The sequence below is a fragment of the Doryrhamphus excisus genome, chromosome 21 (assembly GCF_030265055.1).
Source record: "Doryrhamphus excisus isolate RoL2022-K1 chromosome 21, RoL_Dexc_1.0, whole genome shotgun sequence".
NCBI lineage: Eukaryota > Metazoa > Chordata > Actinopteri > Syngnathiformes > Syngnathidae > Doryrhamphus > Doryrhamphus excisus.
This window is the reverse complement of record NC_080486.1, coordinates 1,235,770-1,262,040: the sequence shown is the minus strand read 5'-3', so window position 1 is coordinate 1,262,040 and position 26,271 is coordinate 1,235,770. Positions and strand designations below refer to the sequence as shown.

Sequence of the window (26,271 nt, the reverse complement as noted above, 5' to 3'; positions counted from 1 at the left end):
ACTGTATTGCGGCTAATGATGTAGTCCGTTTGTAGTCCGGAATGGAACCCGCAAACAAAGTACCCTGATTCACTAAGTGTGTGACTGCGAAATAACCCACCATGGGGCCAAAGAAAGTTGCTTGTGTTATTGATATTTATTTCTAATATTTATTTTTTATTATAACATTCAGTTATAATTATTTCATATTTTTATGTGTCTATAATTTATTTATTGTGTTTATTAAATAATTACATTTGAATAATAATTATTTTTAATTAATTTTAAATAAATGTTAATCATTAATTTAATTCAATTAATTTACGCACAATTTTTGCACACATTTTGGAAGAAATTAGGAATTGCTGTATGAGGAATAATAAATAAAAATATATTTGTAACTACAATTTTGTGGGAAAAATCTGCCAAAAGTGCCAGAAAAGCTGCCTGTGACGTGTTGCCATGTGTTGTCATGTGTGTAAACATCCTAATATGACTTCTTATTTACCTGGCAGCTGGCTATGAGAGGACCCCCAGGGCCAATGGGCCTGACAGGAAGGTCCGGGCCAGTGGTGAGTAACTTTATCTCAAATATTAATTTGGATTTGGACATGAAAGTACACGTTCACAGCATTCATTGAAAAAGGAGCATACAATATTCTATTGTTATTCCACTCATTAAAACTAACAAAAAAAAAGAAAAAAAGCCCCACTAAGTTGAGCCAAGCCCTGAGGTGCCAATGAGTGGGGGGGGGGTATGTTGTAGCATCAGCACTTGCAGCTTGTTGCTATCTGGGTGCTAGCAGCTGCCTAGGAAATGGACGTGTGTCTACCCCCCACCCCCCACCTTCCACTTCCTCCCTCTCGGGCTTGTTGATACACATCCACTCATTATCTCCTGCAAGATGCACAAAGACTTTTCAAGACTCTTCATGTGCTTTCAATGGCTTTGGTCCAAGTCTTATCATCTTCATCACATATGCAAATATATTTTTGTTTACATCATAGCCAGTTTGTTCAGCCTTCATGTTCATGTGTTTTCATGGAATAAATATGAATAATCATGACAGCAATGATAGATAGAGCATGGTTGTATATTTGCTTCCCCCCACCACCAGAACTACTATGTTGGATTGTAGTGAATCAGCGCCCCCTGCTGGTGACACCGAAACAAACCCTGCCTTTGTTGGTGACAAATTTCGAGACAACTTGTTGACTTGATTTGTCTTCTCTCTTTTTTCAAGGGTCTACCTGGTTCTACTGGGCTGAAGGGTGAAAGTGGAGACCATGGTCCTCAGGTGAAACAAACTAACTAAAAATTATCCAAATAAATACAAAAATTTGATGCCTTTTTTTGTTTTTATTTGCATTAAAAAATTAATTTAAAGAGACACATCCCAGGTTTTTTTTTCTATTTTTTATTTTCATTTTAATAAATGAGAGGCTCATCCTGGGTTATTATTGGTCATTGTATGATTTAGTTTTATTTTATAAATAAAAAGATTGGTGACTGAATATTCCTGACATGCATCCACAGGGTCCACGTGGCGTTCAAGGGCCTCCAGGACAAACTGGCAAAGCTGGTAAAAGGGTGAGTGAACTCGGTGACCCCCCCTGGCCTGCCCTCGTGTGTGTGTGTGTGTGGTTTGTACTGTGAGAGGATTACCCAGCAACCCAACAAACAATGGTTTGATACGTGCTTAAAGCCCTGCACGCCTTCCACCCCAGGGACCGATGGCTGCTTTGTTAATCTGTCTGAAAATGCCAAAATAAGTCCGTCATCGAGCGGGGATGAGAGGGCCTGATTAGCATCGACATGCAGTCAACGTCTTGACTTAATTGGTTGCTAAAAAACATCAAGCGGCTCCGAGCAAGTCACGAACAAGTCAAACGTAAAAACATCTCCATGAATGATGAATGATAATGAATGGATTTGTTTGTAGCGATAGCATCCTAGCATCCTAGCATCCTAACATGACATGCATAATAACATCCGTCGCCTTCAGTGTTCAATGACCGATCACCGTCCTGTTTCCAGGGCCGGGCCGGAGCCGACGGTGCACGCGGGATGCCGGGCGAGCCGGGCAGCAAGGTACACCCGGCAGCAATTGAGAACTAGCTTTGGTACAAATGGCATCCAGCTCATCATTGGGGGGGGTTTTCTAGGGGGACCGAGGCTTTGATGGACTTCCCGGACTGCCCGGTGAAAAAGGACACAGGGTGAGTGCAGCTGCAGTTATTGATATCGTTCAACATTTATTCCTTTTTGCAGTTATGTATAATATATTGTTTATATTTATGTATTTTTTTATATTTTTTTCCTCAATATGTGATTTTGAAGCTTTTACTAATTAAATGTGGTTGTCATCATGTGGGAATCAGTGCAGACCATCCCGCAATCCCAATGTGATGAGTGAACACCTGGGGGGGGGGTCAAAAAAAGCACCTGCATGAACCTATCAACATTTTTATCGCACCCCATTGTTTGTTTTTATTAAATAAAAAGTGAATTCCTGCACTCAAACAGCTTTTACCACATCACTTATGTACATCAACACTCAAAAGTTTGGGGACACTATCCCACCCAATAACATGGTAAAGTGTCCCTAAACTTTTCAATACTCTGAAATATTTTTGTCCCAAATAAAATGACAGTGTTGCTAAAATGGAAAAATATCACAAAGCCACATGTTGATGCGGCAGGATAAGATCATATTAGTTATGTGAACATTGCTGATTATTTTCATCCCCTTGTCTTCGCCAGGGCGAGCCAGGGCCAATGGGACCCCAGGGGGCTCCTGGAGAGGATGGCCAGAGAGTAAGTACTTTGTAAGACTCATCCTAAACAACTTACTGTAGATAGCGTAGAGGAACGCTGGCCAGGTGATGACATATTGAGTCACATGATCAGATAACGCTATTGTTTCACCTTGCCCCCCCCCATGACAGCAAATATCCTGCTCTATTTCACACATAATGAAGGTTTTCCTCTCCGCAGGGCGAGGATGGCGAGATCGGGCCCAGAGGCTTGGCTGGCGAGAGTGTAAGGACTGCAGACGAGACTTTTGGATGAGTTCATTCATCCAGAAGGGAATGGGTGCACCATCTGTAGTCTCCTATTTAGCCACGAGGGGGTGCCGTTCCACTGCGGATAACAAGGAGTGCATGTGTGTCATTTTCCCGCAGGGCCCAAGAGGTTTATTGGGACCTCGGGGTTCCCCAGGCCCCCCCGGATCACCTGTACGTACGACCAGCTCCCTCACCGGCCATGAACACGTCACTTCCTGTCATTGCAATGACGTCAACCTTTATTTTTTGTCTTCCTACACAGGGTGTGGCTGGCGTGGATGGGCCTCCGGGTCCCAAAGGAAACATGGTAAGGCGCTGTAGGAATACTGTACGGTGCCTCTCGTGTGATGTAGAACTTTGCACGGTTAGGATGTTCACATTCCTGCAGGATTCACAGCTGTGAGGTCAGAGGTCATGTGTATGCCTCCAAGGAGCAAATAGCCCCTCGCTCACGTCTCCGCCACGCGATGGAGGTGTTGTTCACTATTTGTTATGACACGGACGTAGCTGTGGCACTCAAGCATGATCTACGGCTGGGAAAGTCCCGCTAGATGGAACCATGACATCAAAACACTTTTTTCATGGCATGAAGACATTTCCATCACAGACAGGCAATAAAATGTTTTTATTTATGTAAATATTTTTAAAATATTAGTATTCATGTAAACATTTAAAAAATATTTAAAAATATTTGTATTCATGTAAACATTAAAAAAATATTTTAAAATATTAGTATTCATGTAAACATTTGAAAAATAGTTTAAAATATTTGTATTCATGTAAACATTAAAAAAAATTTTACATATTAGTATTCATGTAAACATTTAAAAAACATTTTAAAATATTAGTATTCATGTAAACATTTTAAAAATATTTTCAAATATTTGTATTCATGTAAACATTTTAAAAATATTTTTCAAATATTAGTATTTAGGCAAACATTTTAAATAAAATACATATTTTGGTATAAAAAGCTATTTGTATTTTTTTAAAATTTGTTCATGGAAACAATGGCCTTGTTTTTTTTTTGTCAGAACTTTTGGAACAAATGAATAACGAAAAAAAAGATGTTGCTGTAATAGGATTCTTTTCAGGTCATACGTTAGCTTGATAGGCTAACACAACAAAAATAATCTCTACATTTAATCCGCCTTCCTGTCTTTAACGCGAGTATCTTGCCTGTATTTATCTATTTATCCTGTTGCTAGGCAGAAACCACATCCTAACACGCACAGTCCAAGTGACACTTGTTTGTTTTGACTATTCCTCGTTCCTCCTAGGGACCGCAAGGAGAACCCGGACCACCGGGTCAACAGGGGATCTCAGGGACTCAGGTGAACTCCTTCAATCGCCATCAATTCACCTGAAAATGCCGCACATGTCAAATATTCCAGGCTAATTGGGGCTGAAGACACATGTGGGTTATCTCGGATATCTTTGGAAAGGCGGAGCAAGGAGAGAGGGGGGGTGTTTTAGGGGTGGATACGTTTCAAAGCATCCTATTCATGTTGGAGGAATTCCGGCGGGGGTGCCACACCTGTCGGAGCAAGCTGGAGTGTGCTCGAATGCCACGCGACACACAAACACACGCAGAGGCCATCAAAACAGGCCAGAATCGGGATCAAACTTTATTACAATCGCTTAACGTGCACACGGGATGCTTATTCATCACACACAAGCTTAACCTTCTTCCAAGGGCTCAATCTTAACACATACCTTACAGTTTATTGTGTGTGTTGCCATAGCGACCGAGACTGACTTGTATTTGTGTGTTGTAACGTCACAGGGTCTCCCCGGTCCCCAAGGCCCCATCGGACCACCTGGGGAAAAAGTACGTAGGGATAATTCTCCCATAATTCTACATTAGAACCAATAGTGAGCCTTTTCTTAACCCTCGGTTTTCTTTCTTCTGCAGGGACCTCAGGGCAGATCCGGGTTACCTGGATTACCCGGAGCGGATGGACCACCCGTACGTGGTGTTACATTTCCCACGCAGAAATACTGACTAGAATACTACTACACGTACCTCGCAGTATACACGCATACTCGTGTCATGCAGTATGTTTGTATTAAACGTGCACATTTGCAATGAAAGTCATGCAAAGAAAAGGATGGAGTCGTTGTTTGCCAAGAGGCGTCAGACCATATCTTCTCGTTTACCCATTGGATTGTCGTTGGCGTGTTTCTGCTTGTGGTTAAAGCCGTTTGTGTTTAACAGGGTCATCCTGGGAAGGAGGGTCCAGCCGGAGAGAAAGGAGGCCAGGTAGGAGCTAATCTTTGACTTTCGATACCAAAATAATGTTACAAATATAAGTATAAGTACACTTTCCATCTTCTTCCTCAGGGTCCGGTTGGTCCGCAGGGTCCCATTGGTTATCCCGGCCCTCGTGGTGTCAAGGTACGTTCCTTCAGGAACCGAGTTCATCTTCTACTTGGTATTTGCATATGATTCTGATTCTGAATGTGCTTTGTGGCCATCAGGGTGCTGACGGCGTCCGGGGACTGAAAGGTTCAAAGGGAGAGAAAGTAAGCGATGCTTCGTCAATCACGTTTCTCTGTTTCTGTCAACCTCATTGGTCGTTATTTATGGAACCTCAGTTGTCTTAGAGGCGGGATCTCGTGCTTAGTGTCTTCCTTTTGATACGGTTTGAAGACCAAGAGGAGGTCTGAGGTGCCACCGGTTCTTGTGAATTCTCTGCAGCTCCACAGAGGTCACTCCTTGACCTCCACCAGTGGAAGCCGTCACGCTCCAGGCTTCTCCTGCTTTCAAAGAACAATTCACTTCCTCTCCGGGCGATTGAAGTGTTGCCTTTTTGCCTGTTCTGTTTGTATGTATGTGTGTGAGAATCTAAGCGACTCCGTCTTTGAAATATCGGAGGCGTTCGATGGAGATCGATGCCGCCAGCGCCGCGCCGTGTGAAATAGACGATCAGACTGTGATGCTGTTGTCTCCATAGTAACTGATATGCATGTGTGTTTCTGAATTATTAAAGCAAAAATCCAAAGCCTTGGGGGCCGGGGTTGTCATGAATAAGGGATGGGCTTTACCTCAAGTGTGTGTGGTAGGAAGGATGTGCTGCAGCATCCGTCAAAGAGAATGAAGGACGACAGGTGACACAAGCGGACGCGGACTTAAACCTTTTTCTGCAACATGAATTATTATTATTCATGCAAAACTTTAGGTAGCATTTGCTTTGTGCATTGGTTGCATCACAAGGTGTTTGCATTGGGTTATTAAACACGTGCTGCTTCACAATCTGGCCAGCAGATAGCAGCATTTCATCCTCAGTAGATGATATTATAACTAAACAAAGCGTATGTTCTTGTAGGGTGAAGATGGTTTCCCAGGTTTCAAAGGTGACATGGGAATCAAAGGAGACCGGGTGAGGAAAACGTCATTTCTCCGTGTTTCCTTCACACATCCGGGCGATATTAACTTTTATCCGGGCCTAATTGGGCATTAGGGTGAGATTGGCATGCTGGGACCCCGTGGAGAGGATGGTCCTGAGGGTCCGAAGGGCAGAGCCGGCCCCAGTGGGGAGTCGGGTCCCCTCGGTCCTGCTGGAGAAAAGGTGCGCTTTATGGATATTTTTATGGAAAATAATTCTTCTTCTGCTTGGCTAACTGCTGACTTGAATATGATTCAGGGCAAACTGGGAGTTCCAGGATTGCCAGGATATCCAGGAAGACAAGGACCTAAGGTATGTTAGTGGCGTCCAATGGCATGTCTAAAATATGATTTAAAAATGTGATTTTTAATATTTCCAATGCAACGTGTGCATTTAATTCCCTAGTTATGAAATTTGGTGTCAGTTTGATGCCAAACACATCACAAAACAAACACGAACTCCAGGTTTCTCGGTTGCTACCCGCCTTTCAGGGGTCCCTAAACCCCCAAAATCACAAGAGTTTACTATGACCTCAAATGCACAATTTATAAGACTACCGTAAATATTGAAGAAAAAAACTAAATTTTATATTTCATTTTCCTTTCCAACAGGGTTCGAGTGGTTTCCCCGGCTTCCCAGGTGCCAATGGAGAGAAAGGTGCCAGGGTAAGAAATTCACTGCGGCCCATATACTGATACTTATTCTATATAATTATCATAAGCCATACTATAAGATAACCAATGCTGGTTCTCTCGTAGGGTGTTGCAGGCAAGGCTGGTCCAAGAGGTCAAAGGGGACCAACGGTGCGTCGCGGTCATAATTCTCATGGTTTATGCACAAAAGTCATATGTATCGTTTTGTTAGAGTCTATGTTTTTCTTCTTTAGGGTCCTCGTGGGGCTCGAGGAGCAAGAGGGCCGACAGGAAAGCCAGGCCCCAAGGTCCGTTCATGATTACTCTTGTACACAAAGCGTAGATGTTGATCAAGGATTCCAAATGACCAAGCGACTGATTGTGTGTTGCAGGGTACGGCAGGCAACGACGGTCCTCCGGGTCCGCCCGGTGAGAGAGTAAGTCCATGAGTCTGATTAAACACGAGGCCATCGTAGGCTCGGTTTGGCAGTACGCTCCTGATAGTCAGATTTATACATGTCAGGGTCGTTATCATCATCATCACGCATTACTATGCATCTCCAACATATTCCATTTGTTCGCTTTAATTCCTTAGATTTACCTCCTGTGTTTGATTTTGGTACGGTTCTGACTGTCCTATATATTTATTGTAGGGTCCTCAAGGACCTCAGGGACCAGTGGGCTTCCCTGGACCAAAGGGGCCACCTGTAAGTATTGATAAGCCGGTATGTTTACCATACTGATAGTGATAATAAGTCCTGAATATTGAATGTTTTTTTGGTTCTAATAGGGACCGCCTGGAAAGGACGGACTGCCCGGACATCCTGGCCAGCGTGGTGAGACAGTGAGTACCTAAAAACGTATCGTGTTATTAGGCCACAACATGAACATTAGCATTATTGATTCAAGGGGGTCCTTAAACCCCCAAAACATACAAGAACATCCATTGTTTATATATCTGCATCCCTGCGTCACTTCAACCTGGTGGTTTCTTGAATCAAGTTCACGGACTGGTTGGCATTTATTCCATGCTGGATATGCATCGGCGCACCCTCGGTTGACGGATTCTTCCAAAAAGTTTCAACATGGCCGCCTCCTTTTCCCTGCTGCCACCCGAAAGACAAAACACTTTTCCTTCCAGCGTTAACAGACGTAGATTTATGGCCAAAAAGGGTGCGCCTCGCAGGCATCCAATACGTGGATCGATATCAGCAATAAACATGTTCACGTGTGCCTGGAACTCTGTTAGCAGACACTGCATTGCGGGAAGTGCAAATAAAAATGAAGAGCGTTTATCTCTGTCACGTCGCTCATCGATTTGTGTTCCCGCTAAATAATACATCGATAGACGTATTATATCACAATGACGGAGAGCTAAACACCCAACCGCATCAGGTTTCCAACCTAAATGCGAGCCTGACGGGTGGAAACGGTGTTGCCAGAAGCTTTAAATGAAGGTAGAGAAGGTAACCCCGTAATCCACATTGAAATATCATCTTCAAAAACGGTAAATAAAAAAAGCCATGACAGACTAGCAATGTCAATTTCCAAATATTCCAACATAACCATATAGTGTGTCTATGAAGGGTAAGGAAGGGTAAAGCGTATCCTTTAGGGACGACATCACTGCATCCGCCGATCTGTGTGACTTATTCAGCAGTTTTTTTACAACTAATTGTTCAGTAGCTTCCGCCCCCAACTCCCCCCCTCCAAACCCCCGGAGAACCGAGTGTCTTTTATTCTGACATTCAAGTTGTTCTTGAGTCAAGAAGCAGACATCCTCCTGAGATTACGCAATGCCATGGCGATGAAGTGATACTGTGAGACACTAATATATGAGGCACTGTGAGAATATTCATTCATATTTTGTTGACTAAACATAAAATGTCGCCATAGTTTGAATGCTTTTTTTCTTGCAGGGTTTCCAAGGAAAAACTGGTCCACCAGGCCCAGGAGGTGTTGTCGGGCCCCAGGTAAAAAGTGTAGTACATTAATCCCTTCTTTATCATGGTTAATTGATAGGTGAATTTCCGCAAATTAGGATTCTTTATTTAGATATGGAATATTTTCATAGTTGGAGCATAGAAAACCTGTTTTATATTAGAGCCCTCTAAACATGAAATAACACCCCTATTGCCACTGTTACGCTCCTATTAACCAATAGAGTAGACATAAGAGAGAAACTCGCATGTTATTCCTTCCTTCAATGTAACATTACTGACACCTAGTGACCAGTGTAGGATATATGCACATATTGTCTTTGAATGAGTTTTATTGTTCATTTAGCCATTTGTATGCTTCATCTACGCAAAGAAAACCACATGCAATTTGCTTAAATATGCACTTTCTTTGATTAATAATAGGGATATCTCTATAATTAAAAATGCATTTATAGACATATTATTTTCTTGATGTAAAATTAGCTACTTTTTGGCTGCTTATGTTAAAAATAAGACATGTTCAAGCCTTGCACTGATTTTCTTTGTAGGGACCCACTGGAGAGACTGGTCCTGTTGGTGAGAGAGGCCACCCTGGACCCCCTGGTCCACCTGGAGAACAGGGTCTCCCTGGAGCTGCTGGCAAGGAGGGAGCGAAAGTAAGTCCAGACAGGACGGACTATATTAGTAATCCTGTTAATTAATTTCTTTCTGAGTAAAAATAGATCTCAAATGTCCCACATTATGTTAGCCATTGAACCTCTGCTGTCTTTTATTATGTTTTAATATTAACTGTATGGCCGTCAAACATACATGACTAATTCTCTGGCCGGCCTTTTAGCGCCCATTAAGACACTTAAGTCACATGGAACCTCCCCTGCATCCATCCCTCCGCTCACAAGTCTTCTGCTTTCTTCCATTTTCTTGCCTTCTCCCCTTAAAGCAGACAATCTAATCACGTCTGTCAGATCGCTCTAAACACTTTGCTACTCGCAGACCCATTTTCTTGCCTCCCTTCCACTCAGGTCCAAGCTTTAGTATGCTGGGGAGACGCTTGGAGAGCACACACCAAAATCCTCTCCAGTTTCAATATTTTTGACATGGTTATTGATAATGCAAAAACATGAATGCAATAATGTGATGTATAGTAGATCCTCGCACAGTTGTGATTTGGCTTTCCTGGTCCCAAAAATGTGCAGCTTTTTCCAAAAATATTAATTTATATTTATATAAATAAGCCATTTTTCCCGCTTCATTGATCATGTTTTTTTTTCATTAAGTGTTGAGATATTGCACCTCGTTAGTCGCTTTTTGAAGGCACCCTTGTTGCTGTGAGACACAAAAGTAAAAATAGACATTTTGATGATGGTATCAATTACTTGCAGAATTTCCAATTACTCGCATAATTTTTTCAATATAAAAAAACTGAGAAAAAGCTATTGACAGTCCTTTTTTTCAATTCATGGACCATCAATGACCATCTTACACTGAATACTTCTTTATCAATCAAATTTGCGTCATCATTTCTGTGTTCAGGGAGACCCCGGACCCCAGGGTTCATCCGGCAAGGACGGTCCTCCTGGCCTCAGAGGCTTCCCAGGAGAGCGAGGTCTGCCTGGCGCCACGGTAAGAACGTGTTTTCATGGCCGCTAACTAAACACAATAAGAAGTCCCAGCCCTCATTTTTCATCTCGAGGAAATTTCACACATTTTTAAATGAACGTCAGGGAAATCAATAACTTTCTTCCTGTTCATCTTCAGGGTCCAGCTGGTCTGAAGGGAGGAGAAGGTCCCCAGGGTCCACCTGGTCCTGTTGTAAGTTTTTGACATATTATGAAATATTGAACCCTTAATTATAACTCATACGGCACTGAAGAAGCATAATGGAGGCATTTCTCATCATGATCACAATTGAGGAATATTATATTAGTAAATCACTGCCTTCTGGCATGTATCAATACAAAACGTAGTCAGTAAAGCCTACACAGTGTAGGTACCGTAAGTACTTTTGTATGAATGTGAAAATCATATGCATAACGGAGCGGCATTGGATTGAGAGCCACATGATGATTGCAACTATTTTCAAAGCTTATTGACTTCATTTTAACCCCCCCGGGGGTAAAGTGTGGCTCGCACCTAAATGAGAAATTGCTGAAGTGAAATGATTTGATAGGTTCAGCTTCATGAAATGAATGACTTATTTAGCTTTTCAACACCCCCCCCCCCCCCTCCACCTTTGTTGGGAACAAAGTTAATAAACATCTTGAATTGGATTTCCCGTCGTATTAAAGGCGTTCAAGTGAACATTGCATTGCCGCGCTTGAGTGATAAAAAAAAAAAAGGCAAGTCTTCCTAAAAAGCAGCCAGTAAACATTTGATGCCTGATACTGGATGTGCGTCCCAAGGTTTTCAGTTTTCAAAGTCTTGTGACCCAAAACACATTTAGAACAAGCTAAGGTGAACTGTCATCCCACAATGACTCGACCTACAAAGAAAAATCAATAAAGCAGCGCTAACTAATATTGCACCTAAACATAATTAGAAATGATTATAGAAACAAATGCACATCAATGACGAAATTAACATGTGCTCAAATTGCATAAGATTATCACCTATAACCTTTTTATGAACTATAGTACAGACTTGTTCACTTGAGGCATTCAGGCGCATCACGTAAATCAGTGTTGCGTGCTAATATACCTGTTTGTTACTTAGAATTTCTTACTCTCTTCCTGCAGGGTTCTCCTGGTGAGAGAGGTCCCGCTGGTTCAGCTGGTCCAATTGGCCTGTCTGGTAGACCTGGCCCTCAAGGTCCCCCAGGTCCTGCTGGAGAGAAAGGTGCACCCGTAAGTATGATTGATTGTTTTTTCCCCAGTTTTCATTCTTTCTGGTCCTTGATGCAAGCAAACGTTTCTGTGTTCAGGGAGAGAAAGGACCACAAGGTCCAGCTGGACGTGATGGGGTCCAGGGTCCTGTAGGCCTGCCCGGGCCAGCCGGACCACAAGGTCCACCTGGAGAGGATGGTGATAAAGTCAGTCAGGCCATTTTTTATCAGTTCTAAAAATAAAAATACAATGTTGACTAATTTCTGTCGGTCTTTCCCAGGGAGAGGTTGGAGAACCTGGCCAGAAAGGAAGCAAAGCTGATAAAGGAGAGCAGGTGGGCTTTGTGGTCCTAACGTCAACATCTACAAATGTCATTGATGACTAAGTTTCCGTCTTTGTTAGGGTCCTCCTGGACCAGCTGGTCTTCAAGGTCCCATTGGTGCACCAGGCCCTGCTGTGAGTATACCCTCTTATACCCCATCAGTCATACCTAACTCTGATTGGCCTATGTGAGTGTGTCAAAAATTGGGTGTTTTCAGTTGAATGTTTCAACGAACTGCAAGTTGATGTTCTAGTTAAAGTGGTCTGCAGGTTGTGTGAAGGACGCGCTTCTCTGATGTTTCTCCTGGCCTGAATTACTGTGTTGTTGTCCTTCCATCTCCACATGATGTTCCTCTCGGTGGAAACTGATAGCTGAAATATCTGAGATGGCTTTTTGAAGGCTTCACCTGTCTTCACAGAGAACACCAACGTGCATCCGTCTTTGAAATTCAAAGCTCAATGAGCTCACGGAACCCATTTGGTGTTCCAATTAATCAGTGCTTGATAGAAAGAGACGGGGGTGCTAAAATGTCCGCCCCTGTCTAAAGTTTTGATGAAATTTGCACATCCTGGGTTCATCCAATGAACCTGATTTCACTTGTGAAATATTACTATGTCCAGGGAGCTGATGGAGAACCTGGTCCCAGGGGTCAGCAGGGTATGTTTGGGCAGAAGGGAGATGAAGGAGCCCGAGGTTTCCCTGGACCACCTGGTCCCATCGGCCTGCAGGTTAGAACTGTTTATTTTAGTTTATTTTATTTGTAGTTCATATCATATGTCAATGTATGCTAGTATTTCTATGACATGGAGTAGTTTTTGTATCATAACTCATTTTAAAGCCATTTGTACAATAATGAACATCTGATGTGATTATGTGTGTTTTAAATCCTCAGGGTCTTCCAGGACCCCCTGGTGAGAAGGGAGAGAACGGCGATGTCGGCCCCATGGTAAGAAGCACAACTTTTATTATATAAACACTCAGAATACTACAGAATAATGCAGTATTTTTATTTTACTTTCCAAATGTGTGTTCTTTCCACAGGGTCCTCCTGGTCCCCCCGGTCCTAGAGGTCCTCAGGGTCCAAGCGGCGCTGATGTATGTGCAGTATGATTCAAATGAATACGGACATGTTGGACATTTATAGCATTTAATGGGTGCTTAGTGGTTTAACTGGCAACACCGATACCATACAAACTGGTGGACTTGTCCGTTTTTGCTGCAGGGTTCACAAGGTCCTCCAGGCGGTGTGGGTCCTGTGGGTTCTGTGGGAGAGAAGGTAAGCGTCTGTTACATTCGTACATTTGGTACCGAGGTTCAAATTCCTTTTGTTGTGAGAGATATTTGGCTATGAAAGTACAAGTATGAGCTCCCTACACAGTTGGATGCGGTGTGTGTCTTTCTGCAGGGTGAACAAGGTGAGGCTGGCAACCCGGGACCGCCCGGAGAGCCAGGCACTGGGGTAAGTCAACTATTAATGTATAAAACGTCTGTTGACACCAACATAAAAATGTATTAGTTTACAATGAAGTGCTTTTATTATGGTTACATTATTATTATTACCACTCGATAATTATAACAGGGACCCAAAGGTGAGAGAGGAGAGAAGGGAGAAGCGGGACCCCCTGGTGCTGCCGGACCTGCTGGAGCCAAAGGACCCCCTGGAGATGACGGTCCAAAGGGTAACCCCGTAAGTGTTGATGAAGGAAAGACTAAATACTGTCAACATATTGTCACTCATGCGTCCTGTTTGTGTTTCTTATCTAAAGGGTCCTGTTGGATTCCCTGGAGATACTGGTCCTCCTGGAGAACCAGGCGTTGCTGTGAGTGATATTAACCACATATTTATTGGATTGGTTAAACAGAGTAAAATTAATTTTATAAGCTTGTACTCTAAAGAAATTTTAACGTATATTTGTATTTTTATTTTTACAGGGAACAGACGGAGAACCAGGAGAGAAGGGAGAAGATGGTGAGGCTGGTCAGCCGGTAAGTTGAAAATAAATATATGATTCACGTAGTACAATTATAAAATATACCAATTGGGCCTTTTTTCTCTTTGCTTTACATTTTTGATACTTCCTGGAGTATATCTGTACTTCAAAATGAGTTTTTTCTTATATCTTATATGCAGGGACCTCCAGGTCCTTCAGGTGAAGCTGGTCCACCTGGACCTCCGGGCAAGAGAGTAAGTGAAGCAATGATCTGATTTGTGTATGGTCCTGCAATAATCCAGGTTTGCATGTCATATTTTTTTGCATATAGAATGGATCACAGCACATTTACATATTAATGCAAATTATGAATGTTATTTAGAAGTTCCCCGACAATGCAAGTTCAGCAAATTTCAACATAGTCGTGTTGAATCTATCCATCTATTTTATTCCACTTATCCGGGTCCGGGTCACGGGGGCAGCAGTCTAATTAGGGAAGCCCATACTTCCCAGTCTCCGGCCACCTCTTCCAGTTCCACCCGCAGGACACCGAGGCCCACTCAGGCCCGCTCAGGCCGGCTGTGAGACATAGTCAACATCATGCTAGCAGGAGGGCGGCGTGGATGGGCGGGCCCTTTATCGCCATTCACCCACAAAAAGCGGGGGTCTCCTCCGAAGGATCAGGCTGGGCAAACTCTTTGGGCGAAACGAATTGGATGATGGCAGCGTGCGTCGGCTCTCAGTCTCGTCACGCTTGAAGTTAAGCACAGGAGATTCATTTTCATTAAAAATAAAGTGCTTGGTAACAAAGTTGAAGATTTAAGGAGAAAACGCCGCTTCTCTTTGAGGAGGTTGAAAGCCGCCCCAAAGCCTGTTGGGAAATATGAGCATTGAAATTTGAAAGCTGGAATCTTTTTTTTTTTTTTTTCCCTCTGCAAGAAATGGAAAATTGCTTATCAAGAAATTGATCCAGGTGGGGTTTCTAAATCCCTGTGAATCCTTGTGAAAATGAGCGACATCGCCAGCGTGACACATTATCGATTCCGTGCCGCCTGTCTGGGGTTCGGGCCAAACTCGTGTCAAACATGATTGTTTACTTGCTGCTATGCTTTTTTGATGAGCTCATTGAAACACCGATCAAAGTTAATGTTTTTTTTTTTAATCAAACTGCAAAGCGGAACCATGTTGAATTCGATGTTTGAATTAAACGACGCCGCTTTTTCACATGTGAGCCTTCATTCCAATCTCGGTTGTTCTTATTGTTGGCCGTGTTTGAAAGGTCAAGCGGCGCTGCAGTTAGAGGAGCAGAACACTGATTTAAAGCAGCAATTTATCGTCTCCGGAGGGGTCGCAGTCTTATTTGGCTCCTTTTCACGTGTTCTTGTGTGTGTTTTCAACACTGTTAGAGAGCGGTCAAAATGATATCGATGGTGATGAAGTTACGATCTGTCATCAGTCGTTATTTTAGCTCCGCTTGTTTCTGATCGCGTCTTTAGGTGATAGGTTGACCAAACATCAGTGATGAAAATGTCCTGTTTTCATTGGGCCATTAAATTGCATGTGACATAATCCCAGAGAGGGTGCTGGATTTGCTAATTATGGGCCTGCAAGCCGTGTGACACAGGCCATCCTATTTAAGATACGCCTTTATTCGTCCCTCAGTGGGGAAATTTGTAACAATGTTATATTATCCCTAACACTACTTATGGGCCTGCAAGCAATGTGACACAGGCCATCCTATTAACCCTAATACTACTTATGGGCCTGCAAGCAATGTAGCACAGGCCATCCTATTATCTCTTACTACTTATGGGCCTGCAAGCAATGTGACACACGCCATCCTGTTTATCCCTCTTACTACTTATGGGCCTGCAAGCAATGTGACAGGTCATCCTGTTATCCCTCTTACTACTTATGGGCCTGCAAGCAATGTGACACAGGCCATCCTATTATCTTTAATACTACTTATGGGCCTGCAAGCAATGCTAAGGTCGGCAATGTGCTATTTATGCCATCCTGGCTATTCTCTTCAATATGTATTGACTCTGCCAGCTGTGTGCTTAAAAGGTCAACGGAGGCTATAAAAGTCTTACAAAGTTGGTTGTAACTTAACGTAACATAACTTGGTAACTTTAACAATAATCTTGCTTGGGTAAAAAAATAAACACCCCCACACGGTGAACTAGGTCACCGTGTGTATGGCAGTGCAACTGAATTGTCTTTTCCGCGGATGAAGAAGCCGACTCTTCAGCACGAGCAGATAAAAGCTCCAAGGCAGGGATGGGGTCAGGACGGGGGGGGGGCCTTCAGTTTCACCCCTCGATCAATAAACACCAGGGCTTTGGTCGGCCACCTGAGTGGAGAGCACTTTGGAGAGAAAAATTATTTTCGATGCGTGCGAACACAAAAAGAAATTGTTCGTGAAACAACTAAAGTCGTTTAAGGGCCCTGGATTATCAAACATTTTTAATTGTGTGCTCATTTTTATCCCGGTTGGACTCTTTTTAAAAAGGTCAGGGATGTTCAACACCAACATGTTTCCCTGGACAATTGTTGCTAGGCAGAATTCCCATTCCCCCAAAGTCCAATGAAACAATTATCATATTCCAAGCATGCCAACGAGATCATGTTTTAGAAAGGTTAGACTGTGTATAAATACACGACTTGCCAACAAACGGCGGTTACATAATAATGCCAGTTGTGTGTAAAAATGCTTAACAACCATCCTCGGTCCTTCCCAGGGACCCCCGGGAGCTGCTGGTGCCGAAGGCCGACAAGGAGAGAAGGGCGCCAAGGTAATTTATTGGATTTCACCATTGCAAGTTCCACATTTACAACAACTTCTCGTTTCCGCATCGACAGGGTGAGGCTGGATCAGAAGGTCCGGCTGGTAAAACGGGACCTGTTGGACCTCAGGGACCTGCCGGGAAGCCTGGTCCTGAGGGTCTACGTGGAATCCCTGGCCCTGTTGTAAGTCCTAAAAGCCTCCAACAAGGTTTTATGGTTTTATGTCCAGGCTGTGAGCATGTAGTAACATGTAATACTTGCAGTATTTGACCGGTCAATGAGATATAGGATAAATGTCATGAATGGTTTTTCACAGGGTGAACAAGGACTGCCCGGTGCCGCAGGACAAGATGGCCCACCAGGTCCCATGGTTAGTAAGCGTCACTTTCAAAAACCTAAAGCCATGTACTGTGGACTTGTTTCTTTAACTGGTTTCCAGTCATCCTTTTCAACGTTTCATTGATTTTACTCAGGGTCCTCCTGGACTTCCTGGTCTGAAAGGTGACCCAGGCTCCAAGGGTGAAAAGGTGAGTAAAAGATTCCCTGTTTGACTTGAAATTTTACAAGGTCCTCATAGTTTTTGTGTCTTTAAGACTGTGAAATTGTTGCTGTTTGTGTCCCCTGCATCACACGTGTTAATTAGCATGAGAACATGCTAACATACCGTAGCAGCTGCAAAGCAAGAAGCTAGGCCAGGGGTGGGCAAACTTTTTGACTCGCATTGATTTAATAAAATTGACGGGGGGGCGAATATTTTACACGTGACAGTCCATTTGTACACATATAATTTTACACATAAAAGTGTCATGCAGTCTGCTATACGTGCACTTTGAGATCATTTATTTGACGTAAAGTGCATTATAAAATTATTATTATTATTATTATTATTATTATTATTATTATTACGACCAGTCCAGGTGTACCCCGCCTCTCGCCCCAAGAAGCTGGGATAGGCTCAGCACCCCCGCAACCCTCGGAGGATAAATGGTAGAAAATGAATTATTATTATTATTATCATTATTATTATTATTACGACCAGTCCAGGGTGTACCCCGCCTCTCGCCCTAAGACAGCTGGGATAGGCTCCAGCACCCCCGCGACCCTTGTGAGGGTAAGCGGTAGAAAATGAATGTATTATTATTATTATTATTATTATTATTATTATTATTACGAAATTGATAAAACAGCTACTTCAACCATCAAAAGGTTGGCTCAAGCCATGATGCCAGGTTGTATGTTGAGTTTAAATGAAATATTTTGGAAAGAACAGGCGGGCCATATTCAAATACTTGGCGGGCCGGATGTGGCCCCCGGGCCGTAGTTTGCCCACCCCTGAGCTAGGCTATACAATAGTTATGGGGCCACATGACGCCCAGTAGTAAAATGATCATGTGGTGTCCTGTCATCATGATTGTTATCACTGACATTTTGGTGAGTGCAAGGTTTTTAAGTCTTGGTTGTACCTGAACTTTGAATTTGCCAGGTTTTAGTCTCATACTGTTTGTCACATTTGGGTGAAATTTCGCGATGAAGCGCACTATAAAATATATATATATAAAATATTGTGATAGTTCACATCATGTTCTGGCTGCCTTGAATGTGCTGGTGAAATAACCACCTCGGATATCGCCCCAGCCCCCATTACTCCATCAAAATTGCCTCCCACACGCCGACATAATAGCCTTACAGTTTAAAAGCAGTGTGAGGAATCGTGCATCGGCCGTAGCCATTTGCATACCATTAACCACTGTGCTTCAAACTACTCTTTTTATACACACAGTATATACTGTACATATAGAGACAATATATGTGTTGTCATGAAAAAATACCACCCCGGTGTGTACTTTTTATATACTTTTTAAAAGAAAGCAATCCCAGCCTTTGCTTTTATTGGACTTTTTTTTTTTTTCCAGGGACATCCGGGTTTGATTGGTTTGATAGGACCACCTGGGGAGCAAGGAGAGAAGGGAGACCGAGGTTTGCCTGGACCCCAAGGGTCGCCCGGTGGCAAGGGAGACAGCGTAAGTAGTTTATGTCCAGCTGATATCAAACAAGCCGAAAAACCAAGACAGATATGAGTAAATTTAGTTCATTTAATGAAGTAAATATGTATTTAATTTCTACTAATAGGCCGAAAAACAGTTGATAGTACTGAGTACTAGGTGGCGAGGTACTGCTGCATAGTATAGTCTTGTTTTACTCAACAGCCCAATTAGTAAAACATAACATTCCTATTGTCTCCTATTCGCTCATCACTGCTTTTATCGTTGATGGCTGCCTCCATCTTATCTTACCAAAGGGTCTCAGTGGATCATCGGGTCCTCTCGGTCCCCCCGGCCCCCCTGGTCTACCTGTAAGTCCTTTCACTCATTGGATCATTTAGATTCCGACCAAGCGCATGACTTTGCCAAACCCGACCTAATGTTTTGTCTGATTCAGGGACCTCAAGGACCAAAGGGAGCTAAGGGTTCGACTGTGAGTAAACGGTTGGGTTTAAACATCACGTGGTGTCACATTTGGTTCACGGGGTTCGTGTGTCTCTCAGGGTCCGGCTGGTTCAAAAGGAGACACGGGTTCCATCGGTCCTCCTGGTCCTCCTGTGAGTAATCAGGATCGTAGCTAAGATGTCGTGTTTCGTCATCACATCAGGAACAATTCACAAAATTGTAACCCCCCCCCCACAGGGCCCACCCGGCGAGGTCATCCAGCCTCTGCCCATCCGCTCCCCCAAGAAGACCAAGCGCTCCAGCGACATGCAGTCCGACGCCGCCGGTACTTTTATGGACTACGGCGAGGGCATGGAGGACATCTTTGGCTCGCTGAACAACCTCAAACAAGACATCGAGCGTATGAAATACCCCATGGGGACCCAAAACAACCCGGCCAGGACATGCAAAGACCTGCAGCTCTGCCACCCGGAATTCCCGGATGGTAAATAACTCTCAAATTATTACATATTTACATTTATTATTTCAATTTTGCAGCTTCACTTCATTGTGGATTTAAAAAATATATATCAAGTACTTGCTGCTTTTTATTTGAACTTTGGCTTTTTTAATAATACATATGTAAGAAATTATGTATTTTTGCCTTACATATAAGATAATGCTAGCATGCGATTGTTAGCATGATACCTAGCATGGTGTGGTGTTGTTAAACACCTACACCTGTGAAAGTAGCTAAATTTGCTACAATGCTGTATTAGCATGCTAACATGGTAGCATGATAGTGTAAAGTGTCTACTTAAGTTAATATTCATTAAAATAGAAAAAAAGTGTGTACCTATGAAAATGCCACTACGCTCATGTCAACATGCTAAAAATGCTAACATTAGCATGCTAACAGCGTCTACTTAAGGCTATCTATTTTCAGAATAAACATTGTTAACATATTTCTATGTTTCCCTATGGGTGTTTCCCTGTGAAAATTACTAAAAATGCTACTATGCTAATATTAGCATGATAAAAATGCTAACATTATAGCGTTAAGTGTCTGCTTAAGTTAATATTCCTGAAAATAGAAAAAAAGTGTGTACCTATGAAAATGCCAATATGCTCATGTCAACATGCTAAAAATGCTAACATTAGCATGCTAACAGCGTCTACTTAAGGCTATCTATTTTCAGAATAAACATTAACATATTTCTATGTGTTTCCCTATGGGTGTTTCCCTGTGAAAATTATTAAAAATGCTACTATGCTAATATTAGCATACTAAAAATGCTAACATGATAGCGTCAAGTGTCTACTTAAGTTAATATTTATGAAAATAGAAAAAAAGTGCGTACCTATGAAAATGCCACTATGCTCATGTCAACATGCTAAAAATGCTAACATTAGCATGCTAACAGCGTCTACTTAAGGCTATCTATTTTCAGAATAAACATTGACATATTTCTATGTGTTTCCCTATGGGTGTTTCCCTGTGAAAATTATTAAAAATGCTACTATGCTAATATTAGCATACAAAAAATGCTAACATGATAGCGTCAAGTGTCTACTTAAGTTAATATTTATGAAAATAGAAAAAAAGTGCGTACCTATGAAAATGCCACTATGCTCATGTCAACATGCTAAAAATGCTAACATTAGCACGCTAACAGCGTCTACTTAAGGCAATCTATTACGGAATAAACATTGTTAACATATTTCTAATGGTGAATTATTGCAGTTTTATCCAAGAAGTGTTTTTGATTCCTGTCAGGTGAATACTGGATTGATCCCAACCAAGGTTGCTCAGGGGATTCCTTCAAAGTCTACTGTAACTTCACCGCTGGAGGAGAAACCTGCATCTACCCAGATAAGAAATCCAACGGGGTAGGTGGCGTTTGCGTTTATATCCGTGACATTATTAACAAGGCGGCGCGCGTCTCATTAGCAGAGTGTGGAGCCGCACCGCCGCGCCGCCGTTGCTTCGGGGCTGAGCGCTCGTGTGCAACCGAGAACAACAAGCAAGCGGCATTCAAATGCTAATGAGAAGAATGGAGTGGAACAAAAACTATAACCTCGGGGGTGTCCAAACTTTTTCCCCATCGAGGGCTGCATACTGAAAAAGCCAAGAATAGACGGGACGAATATTTTCATATTTACATATTGGACATTTTGTACATCATGTAGATATGCTTAAATGTTATATATATAAAAAAGCCTATAAATTGACCATTTTGGCATATTTTTTGCATATTTTGGCATATTACTCCATGAAAATCAGTCTCTGTTGTGTTTGCTTTGTTGTTCCGCAGGTCAGGATATCTTCATGGCCCAAAGAGGTTCCAGGGTCATGGTTCAGCGAATTTAAGCGTGGTAAAATAGTAAGTATCCCATTTTTCCAAAAATTCAACGTCCGTCCATGCAGGTGCACGCTTTAATGCAACTCACTTCAGACTTTGCAGCAATAAAACGCGACCGTAGTCCTCATTTTGCCCTTGAACACATAAAAACGTCCTGTCGTAAACAATTTGTGTCCTGCTCAATCAGACTGGTGTCTTGTGGCTGAATAGAGGACAAACTTTCTTCTCGGAGTCGGATATAAATGCTATGCAGTGTTTTTATTATTAAAAGTTGTTCCATTTTTGTTGCTCTTGTAGACGCTGCTGTACATGACCTTGGAGTTGCACGGATAAATGTTGTTTCATCAAATCCAAGATATTTACATGAGTTATTCAAGTGTTATTCCAAGTGTTTTCAGCAAAAGATGCTAGTGATGACGAGTTAAACCACAAATGAAAACCCATCAGGGGTCTTTATTTTGTTGTGTTTTTTAAAAATAGCTGTCGTTGTGACGCAAATGTCCCCAAGGTCGCACTATGAACGCAACCATGAACTTATTTATTAAGAAGAATGCTTTCAAGGGCAACACAGACTATTTCTTATGAGTCGAGTCAAAACACTTTGCTCCGCAGCTTTCCTACGTCGACTCAGACGGCAACGCCATCAACCTGGTGCAGATGACCTTCCTCAGACTACTGACGGCCTCGGCCCGGCAAAACTTCACCTACAGCTGCCATCAGTCCGTGGCGTGGCATGACGCCACCAGCGACAGCTACGACAAAGCGCTGCGGTTCCTGGGGGCCAATGACGAGGAGATGTCCTACGACAACAATCCCTACATCAAGGCCCTCTCGGACGGATGCGCGGTAAGGCCTACTGTCACTCCAAAAGAACCCAGTCGTTCGGGGTACCGTATTTCTTCATACGGTGTAGTATTAGTAGTAGTAGTAGTATGGTATAATGCCCTCTAATGGACACCATGGGGTCTAATTAGTGTTGAACTGTAATTACTGTACGGATGTTGATTAGAAGCCATAAATCCAATATTGAAGTTGTTTTGTTTTTGTTTATTAAAACAAAAAAACGATAAATTCCGACAGTCAAGCAGTGAATGATTATGCTAAAAAAGATTATTTAAAAATTCATGTATTTAATCAGAAATGACAGCATTTGTGTAGTTTTAGAATTTAAGTTTTTTTATTTACTTTTTTTACTCTTTAATTTAATCTATTTTGTGAAAGTATTGCAGCAAAAAGTACAGTATTTTTTTCATTTTAAGAATTTAATTCAATAATAAAATTAAATTAATAATGTAATGTTTTAATTTTTTATTATAATTTAATTTTTAAATAAAATTATTTAATTTTTTAAATAAAATTATTTAATTTTTTAAATAAAATTATTTATTTTTTTAAATTTTTTGGTTTTATTATTATTTAATTTTAATTATTGAAATACTTTCAACATTGACTAACTGTCATTGACATATTGACATTAACTGTCATTGACTCTATTCCACTTCCTGTCCATCCAATTCAACATCCTGCGGGGTGGAGTCCATCCAATCGGAACGGCAAGTTGCCATCCAAACGAGTCGTCGTGTTTAACGAGTTGCCGTGTCTCTCTTGCAGACGAGGAAGGGCTACGGAAAGACTGTGATGGAGATCAATACTCCCAAAATCGATCAGGTTCCAATCATCGATGTCATGTTGACTGACTTTGGGGACCCCAATCAGAAGTTCGGCTTCGAAGTCGGGCCCGTCTGCTTCCTTGGCTAAATAGAAACACCAAAACAAAGCAAAACAACGGACTTAACGGGGGTCAGCAGGGACAGTCCGGCTGAGACGTCCTTCGCCCCGCCCCGCCCATCAGCCCCGCCCCTCCCCACCCGCCAGCTACATTTCCTACGCCACATGCAAGTTTTGAATGAGAAGGCGTCGCATGTCCTTTCCATGTATGTATGCACGACCCGGAAGAACACACGTTGCCCCCGCAGGGCGCCGACCACGCGGGGGGGCAACACAAGGTGAAGGACATTAGAAAGCGGAGCAGGACGCAGGCGGACACGGACCTCCGGACCTCCGGACCTCCTCTCTGGATTCTCAAGGTGCTGTACCAAACCCAAAGGTGCTCAAAAACACAAAAGGAATATCGAGGTGCTAAGAAAAGAAAGCTAATTCTAAAAGTGTAATATTTTGTACATTACTGTTATTTCTGGATCCGCTTTCAAAACTTGCATGTGCGACCACGTTCTCCTTTATTCCCGCTCCCGTTTTGGGAATGCTGTGTGTACTTTCTTCAGCAGGCAAATAAAGTGAGCATCCAAAGCATCCTCCGTTGCCCATTCAGACGTTTCCCTTTGTATATATTGACACGCCAACACGTACGTGGACACCCCCGCCCCCCTCCCCGCCCCCACTAATGTTGTCATCCTGGCATTCATTTCATTAATTTAATTCTATTGTTGTGGTTTTTTTTCTTTTTCTGTTTTATTTCCCTGACAGGCTTTTCATCTTGGTTGTATACCTCAGACTTTCTTGATAACCTTTTAGGATGCAAGGATGTTATACCCTGTATATACCTGTACGGTTACGCAATTAACTTGATATATTTTGGGTGGGGGTTATTTTGCCAAGATCCACTGTTCCAAAAATTATGCAATGAGACGCCCTTTAGGTGACCCATTTTTGTAACTAAAGAGAAAATGTTTGAATGTTGCTTTTTATAGTTCAACTAAATATTAAAACTGGATTCTAAACAACAGTGAAGCACATGTCTCAGTGGTTTGTGTAAATGTCGTCGACGCCTTATATTTATATATTTTACAGATATGTTATGTCCACTAAAGAGTGCAATTCCATCTCTCTTGAATCCAATAAAGTTCAGTCTTACAATATTTTCCTTTCATTCTTCACACGTGGAAATAGAAATCAAATCAGCTTTTTGTCTTTGGAATTAATTCAAATATTTGGCCAGTAAAATGATTTTTAATGTTTAATCGTTGAAAATTATATCATGATTAATCACCAATAAGCCCAATTTGGTGGTGTTTTATGAACAGAAAGATAAATGACAATTATGACAATTATGACAATGACAATTTTTATATAAAATTATATTATAGCTACATGACTCTGCAGCAACAATTGCAATCAAGCCTTTGTGATAACTTGCAATGAGTCCCTTAATTTTGGCCCACTCGTTTTTGCAGGATTGTTATTCAACCCCACTGGAGGCTTTTCCAGCGTCTGGAGGCGCCTTTTAAGGACATGTGACTCCAAAGTCTCCATTCAGAGGTGGACTTGCTGGTGTGTCTAGATCATTGTCCTGCTGGAGAGCCCAAGTTGCTATCAGCTGGAGGTCACCAACAGATGGCCAGACCTTACTTCAGTCTCCTTCAGCGGAATTCCTGCTTCCATTTATCACAGCGAGTTCTTCCAGGTCCTGAAGCAGCAGAACGTCGAGGGGGAATGTGACATGAAGTTAGGGGAAACATTCGGTTTGGTTTTCCCGACTTGACTATTCTCCTCCTCCGGAGACCCCCCACCAATGAAGGGCGACATAAAAGTCCAAGTCAAGTTGGGTTAAGACTCGGAACAGACCTGTGACACGGTATCGTCTGCACGGACGCTTGGCTGAGGAGGAAGTAAAAGATTTAGAGGCGGGGAGGTCTTTGAAGTAGCAAAAGCCGTTTTTTTGTTTTTCTTTGAAATAAATTCTGTTTCATGGATCTTATAGCATACATCGCCCGTCATTTGAAAGAGGATGAATAGGAAACACTGACTACATTTGTAGAAATGGAGGAGCAACTAGTCTCTAGTCACTCGTCAAATGGGTGGGAACTGGGAACAACCCCAACATCATCACCTTTATTATACGCCTTGTGTGTGGTCTAAATAGCAATAAAGAACGTAAAGTGGATATTATCAGCATTTACATGTGAAAATACACCGGAATCGTGCTAATAATCATGAGAATATTAAGGAGAAAACATCTTATAATCCCAAACTGAGATGTAGTACTGCCATTACTTTTATTCCATTGTCCCATTAGCACAAATAATGTTTATATGTTCATAACTGTAAAAAAAAAAAAAAAAGTATATTGGTGACATGCAGACATTCAGTGCACTTAGTGCAGTGCACTCGGCCTGGACATGCAATAGCACCACATCACTGGTTTTCTGACCTAAACATCACCTTCCATTTTTATGTGGAGAAAAAGTCTTGTATTTCAAAAACGATAAGCTTTGGGCAGAACCAAAAAATGACAAAAATTCGCGTTTATTGCAAAAGCTAAAAGGTCAGCATGAGGAGTTCGTCCTCAGCTGGCAAACAAATCAGATAAGCGACTCGATATCGTTGGTTTTTTTTTTTTAAACCCAAGACAAACAAACAGATCTCTCACGGTACCCAAAGTGCAGAACTTGGTTGGGAATGACTGAACGAGGAACGGGGAAAGTGGATCATAAGTGGGAAAAAAGCAAAAGACATTATTTGTATCTTGGATGTATCTTTATTCTTGGGACGCCTGTGATGGAATATGAAATGGTGTAAAAGCTTGCATGGAGCACAACGATTACACACGCTTTTCTACATATTTATTTCTTTATTTGTACGGCTCGGGCCCCC

The 26,271-nt window shown here is 42.2% G+C and overlaps 1 protein-coding gene across 2 annotated transcripts in view; it reads left to right on the top strand.

The window, feature by feature from the left end:
• Positions 1-24,414, top strand: part of col11a1a (collagen, type XI, alpha 1a) — a 53,700-nt gene extending 29,286 nt beyond the window's left edge. For both annotated transcript variants that reach the window (XM_058060307.1, XM_058060306.1), the window contains 54 exons: positions 495-551; positions 1,224-1,277; positions 1,517-1,570; positions 2,018-2,071; positions 2,146-2,199; positions 2,744-2,797; positions 2,978-3,022; positions 3,166-3,219; positions 3,311-3,355; positions 4,329-4,382; positions 4,835-4,879; positions 4,964-5,017; positions 5,267-5,311; positions 5,393-5,446; positions 5,530-5,574; positions 6,378-6,431; positions 6,513-6,620; positions 6,696-6,749; positions 7,049-7,102; positions 7,196-7,240; positions 7,324-7,377; positions 7,462-7,506; positions 7,723-7,776; positions 7,860-7,913; positions 8,989-9,042; positions 9,558-9,665; positions 10,543-10,632; positions 10,768-10,821; positions 11,745-11,852; positions 11,930-12,037; positions 12,112-12,165; positions 12,234-12,287; positions 12,774-12,881; positions 13,046-13,099; positions 13,195-13,248; positions 13,376-13,429; positions 13,559-13,612; positions 13,733-13,840; positions 13,920-13,973; positions 14,086-14,139; positions 14,285-14,338; positions 16,826-16,879; positions 16,947-17,054; positions 17,188-17,241; positions 17,345-17,398; positions 18,785-18,892; positions 19,171-19,224; positions 19,311-19,346; positions 19,417-19,470; positions 19,556-19,802; positions 21,075-21,187; positions 21,613-21,681; positions 22,273-22,506; positions 23,272-24,414. In XM_058060307.1, coding sequence (XP_057916290.1) covers positions 495-551; positions 1,224-1,277; positions 1,517-1,570; positions 2,018-2,071; positions 2,146-2,199; positions 2,744-2,797; positions 2,978-3,022; positions 3,166-3,219; positions 3,311-3,355; positions 4,329-4,382; positions 4,835-4,879; positions 4,964-5,017; positions 5,267-5,311; positions 5,393-5,446; positions 5,530-5,574; positions 6,378-6,431; positions 6,513-6,620; positions 6,696-6,749; positions 7,049-7,102; positions 7,196-7,240; positions 7,324-7,377; positions 7,462-7,506; positions 7,723-7,776; positions 7,860-7,913; positions 8,989-9,042; positions 9,558-9,665; positions 10,543-10,632; positions 10,768-10,821; positions 11,745-11,852; positions 11,930-12,037; positions 12,112-12,165; positions 12,234-12,287; positions 12,774-12,881; positions 13,046-13,099; positions 13,195-13,248; positions 13,376-13,429; positions 13,559-13,612; positions 13,733-13,840; positions 13,920-13,973; positions 14,086-14,139; positions 14,285-14,338; positions 16,826-16,879; positions 16,947-17,054; positions 17,188-17,241; positions 17,345-17,398; positions 18,785-18,892; positions 19,171-19,224; positions 19,311-19,346; positions 19,417-19,470; positions 19,556-19,802; positions 21,075-21,187; positions 21,613-21,681; positions 22,273-22,506; positions 23,272-23,418 — 3,846 coding nt within the window. In that variant the 3' untranslated portion in view covers positions 23,419-24,414. The remainder of the gene's footprint in view (positions 1-494; positions 552-1,223; positions 1,278-1,516; positions 1,571-2,017; positions 2,072-2,145; positions 2,200-2,743; positions 2,798-2,977; positions 3,023-3,165; positions 3,220-3,310; positions 3,356-4,328; positions 4,383-4,834; positions 4,880-4,963; positions 5,018-5,266; positions 5,312-5,392; positions 5,447-5,529; positions 5,575-6,377; positions 6,432-6,512; positions 6,621-6,695; positions 6,750-7,048; positions 7,103-7,195; positions 7,241-7,323; positions 7,378-7,461; positions 7,507-7,722; positions 7,777-7,859; positions 7,914-8,988; positions 9,043-9,557; positions 9,666-10,542; positions 10,633-10,767; positions 10,822-11,744; positions 11,853-11,929; positions 12,038-12,111; positions 12,166-12,233; positions 12,288-12,773; positions 12,882-13,045; positions 13,100-13,194; positions 13,249-13,375; positions 13,430-13,558; positions 13,613-13,732; positions 13,841-13,919; positions 13,974-14,085; positions 14,140-14,284; positions 14,339-16,825; positions 16,880-16,946; positions 17,055-17,187; positions 17,242-17,344; positions 17,399-18,784; positions 18,893-19,170; positions 19,225-19,310; positions 19,347-19,416; positions 19,471-19,555; positions 19,803-21,074; positions 21,188-21,612; positions 21,682-22,272; positions 22,507-23,271) is intronic.
• The last annotated feature ends 1,857 nt before the right edge of the window (positions 24,415-26,271 follow it).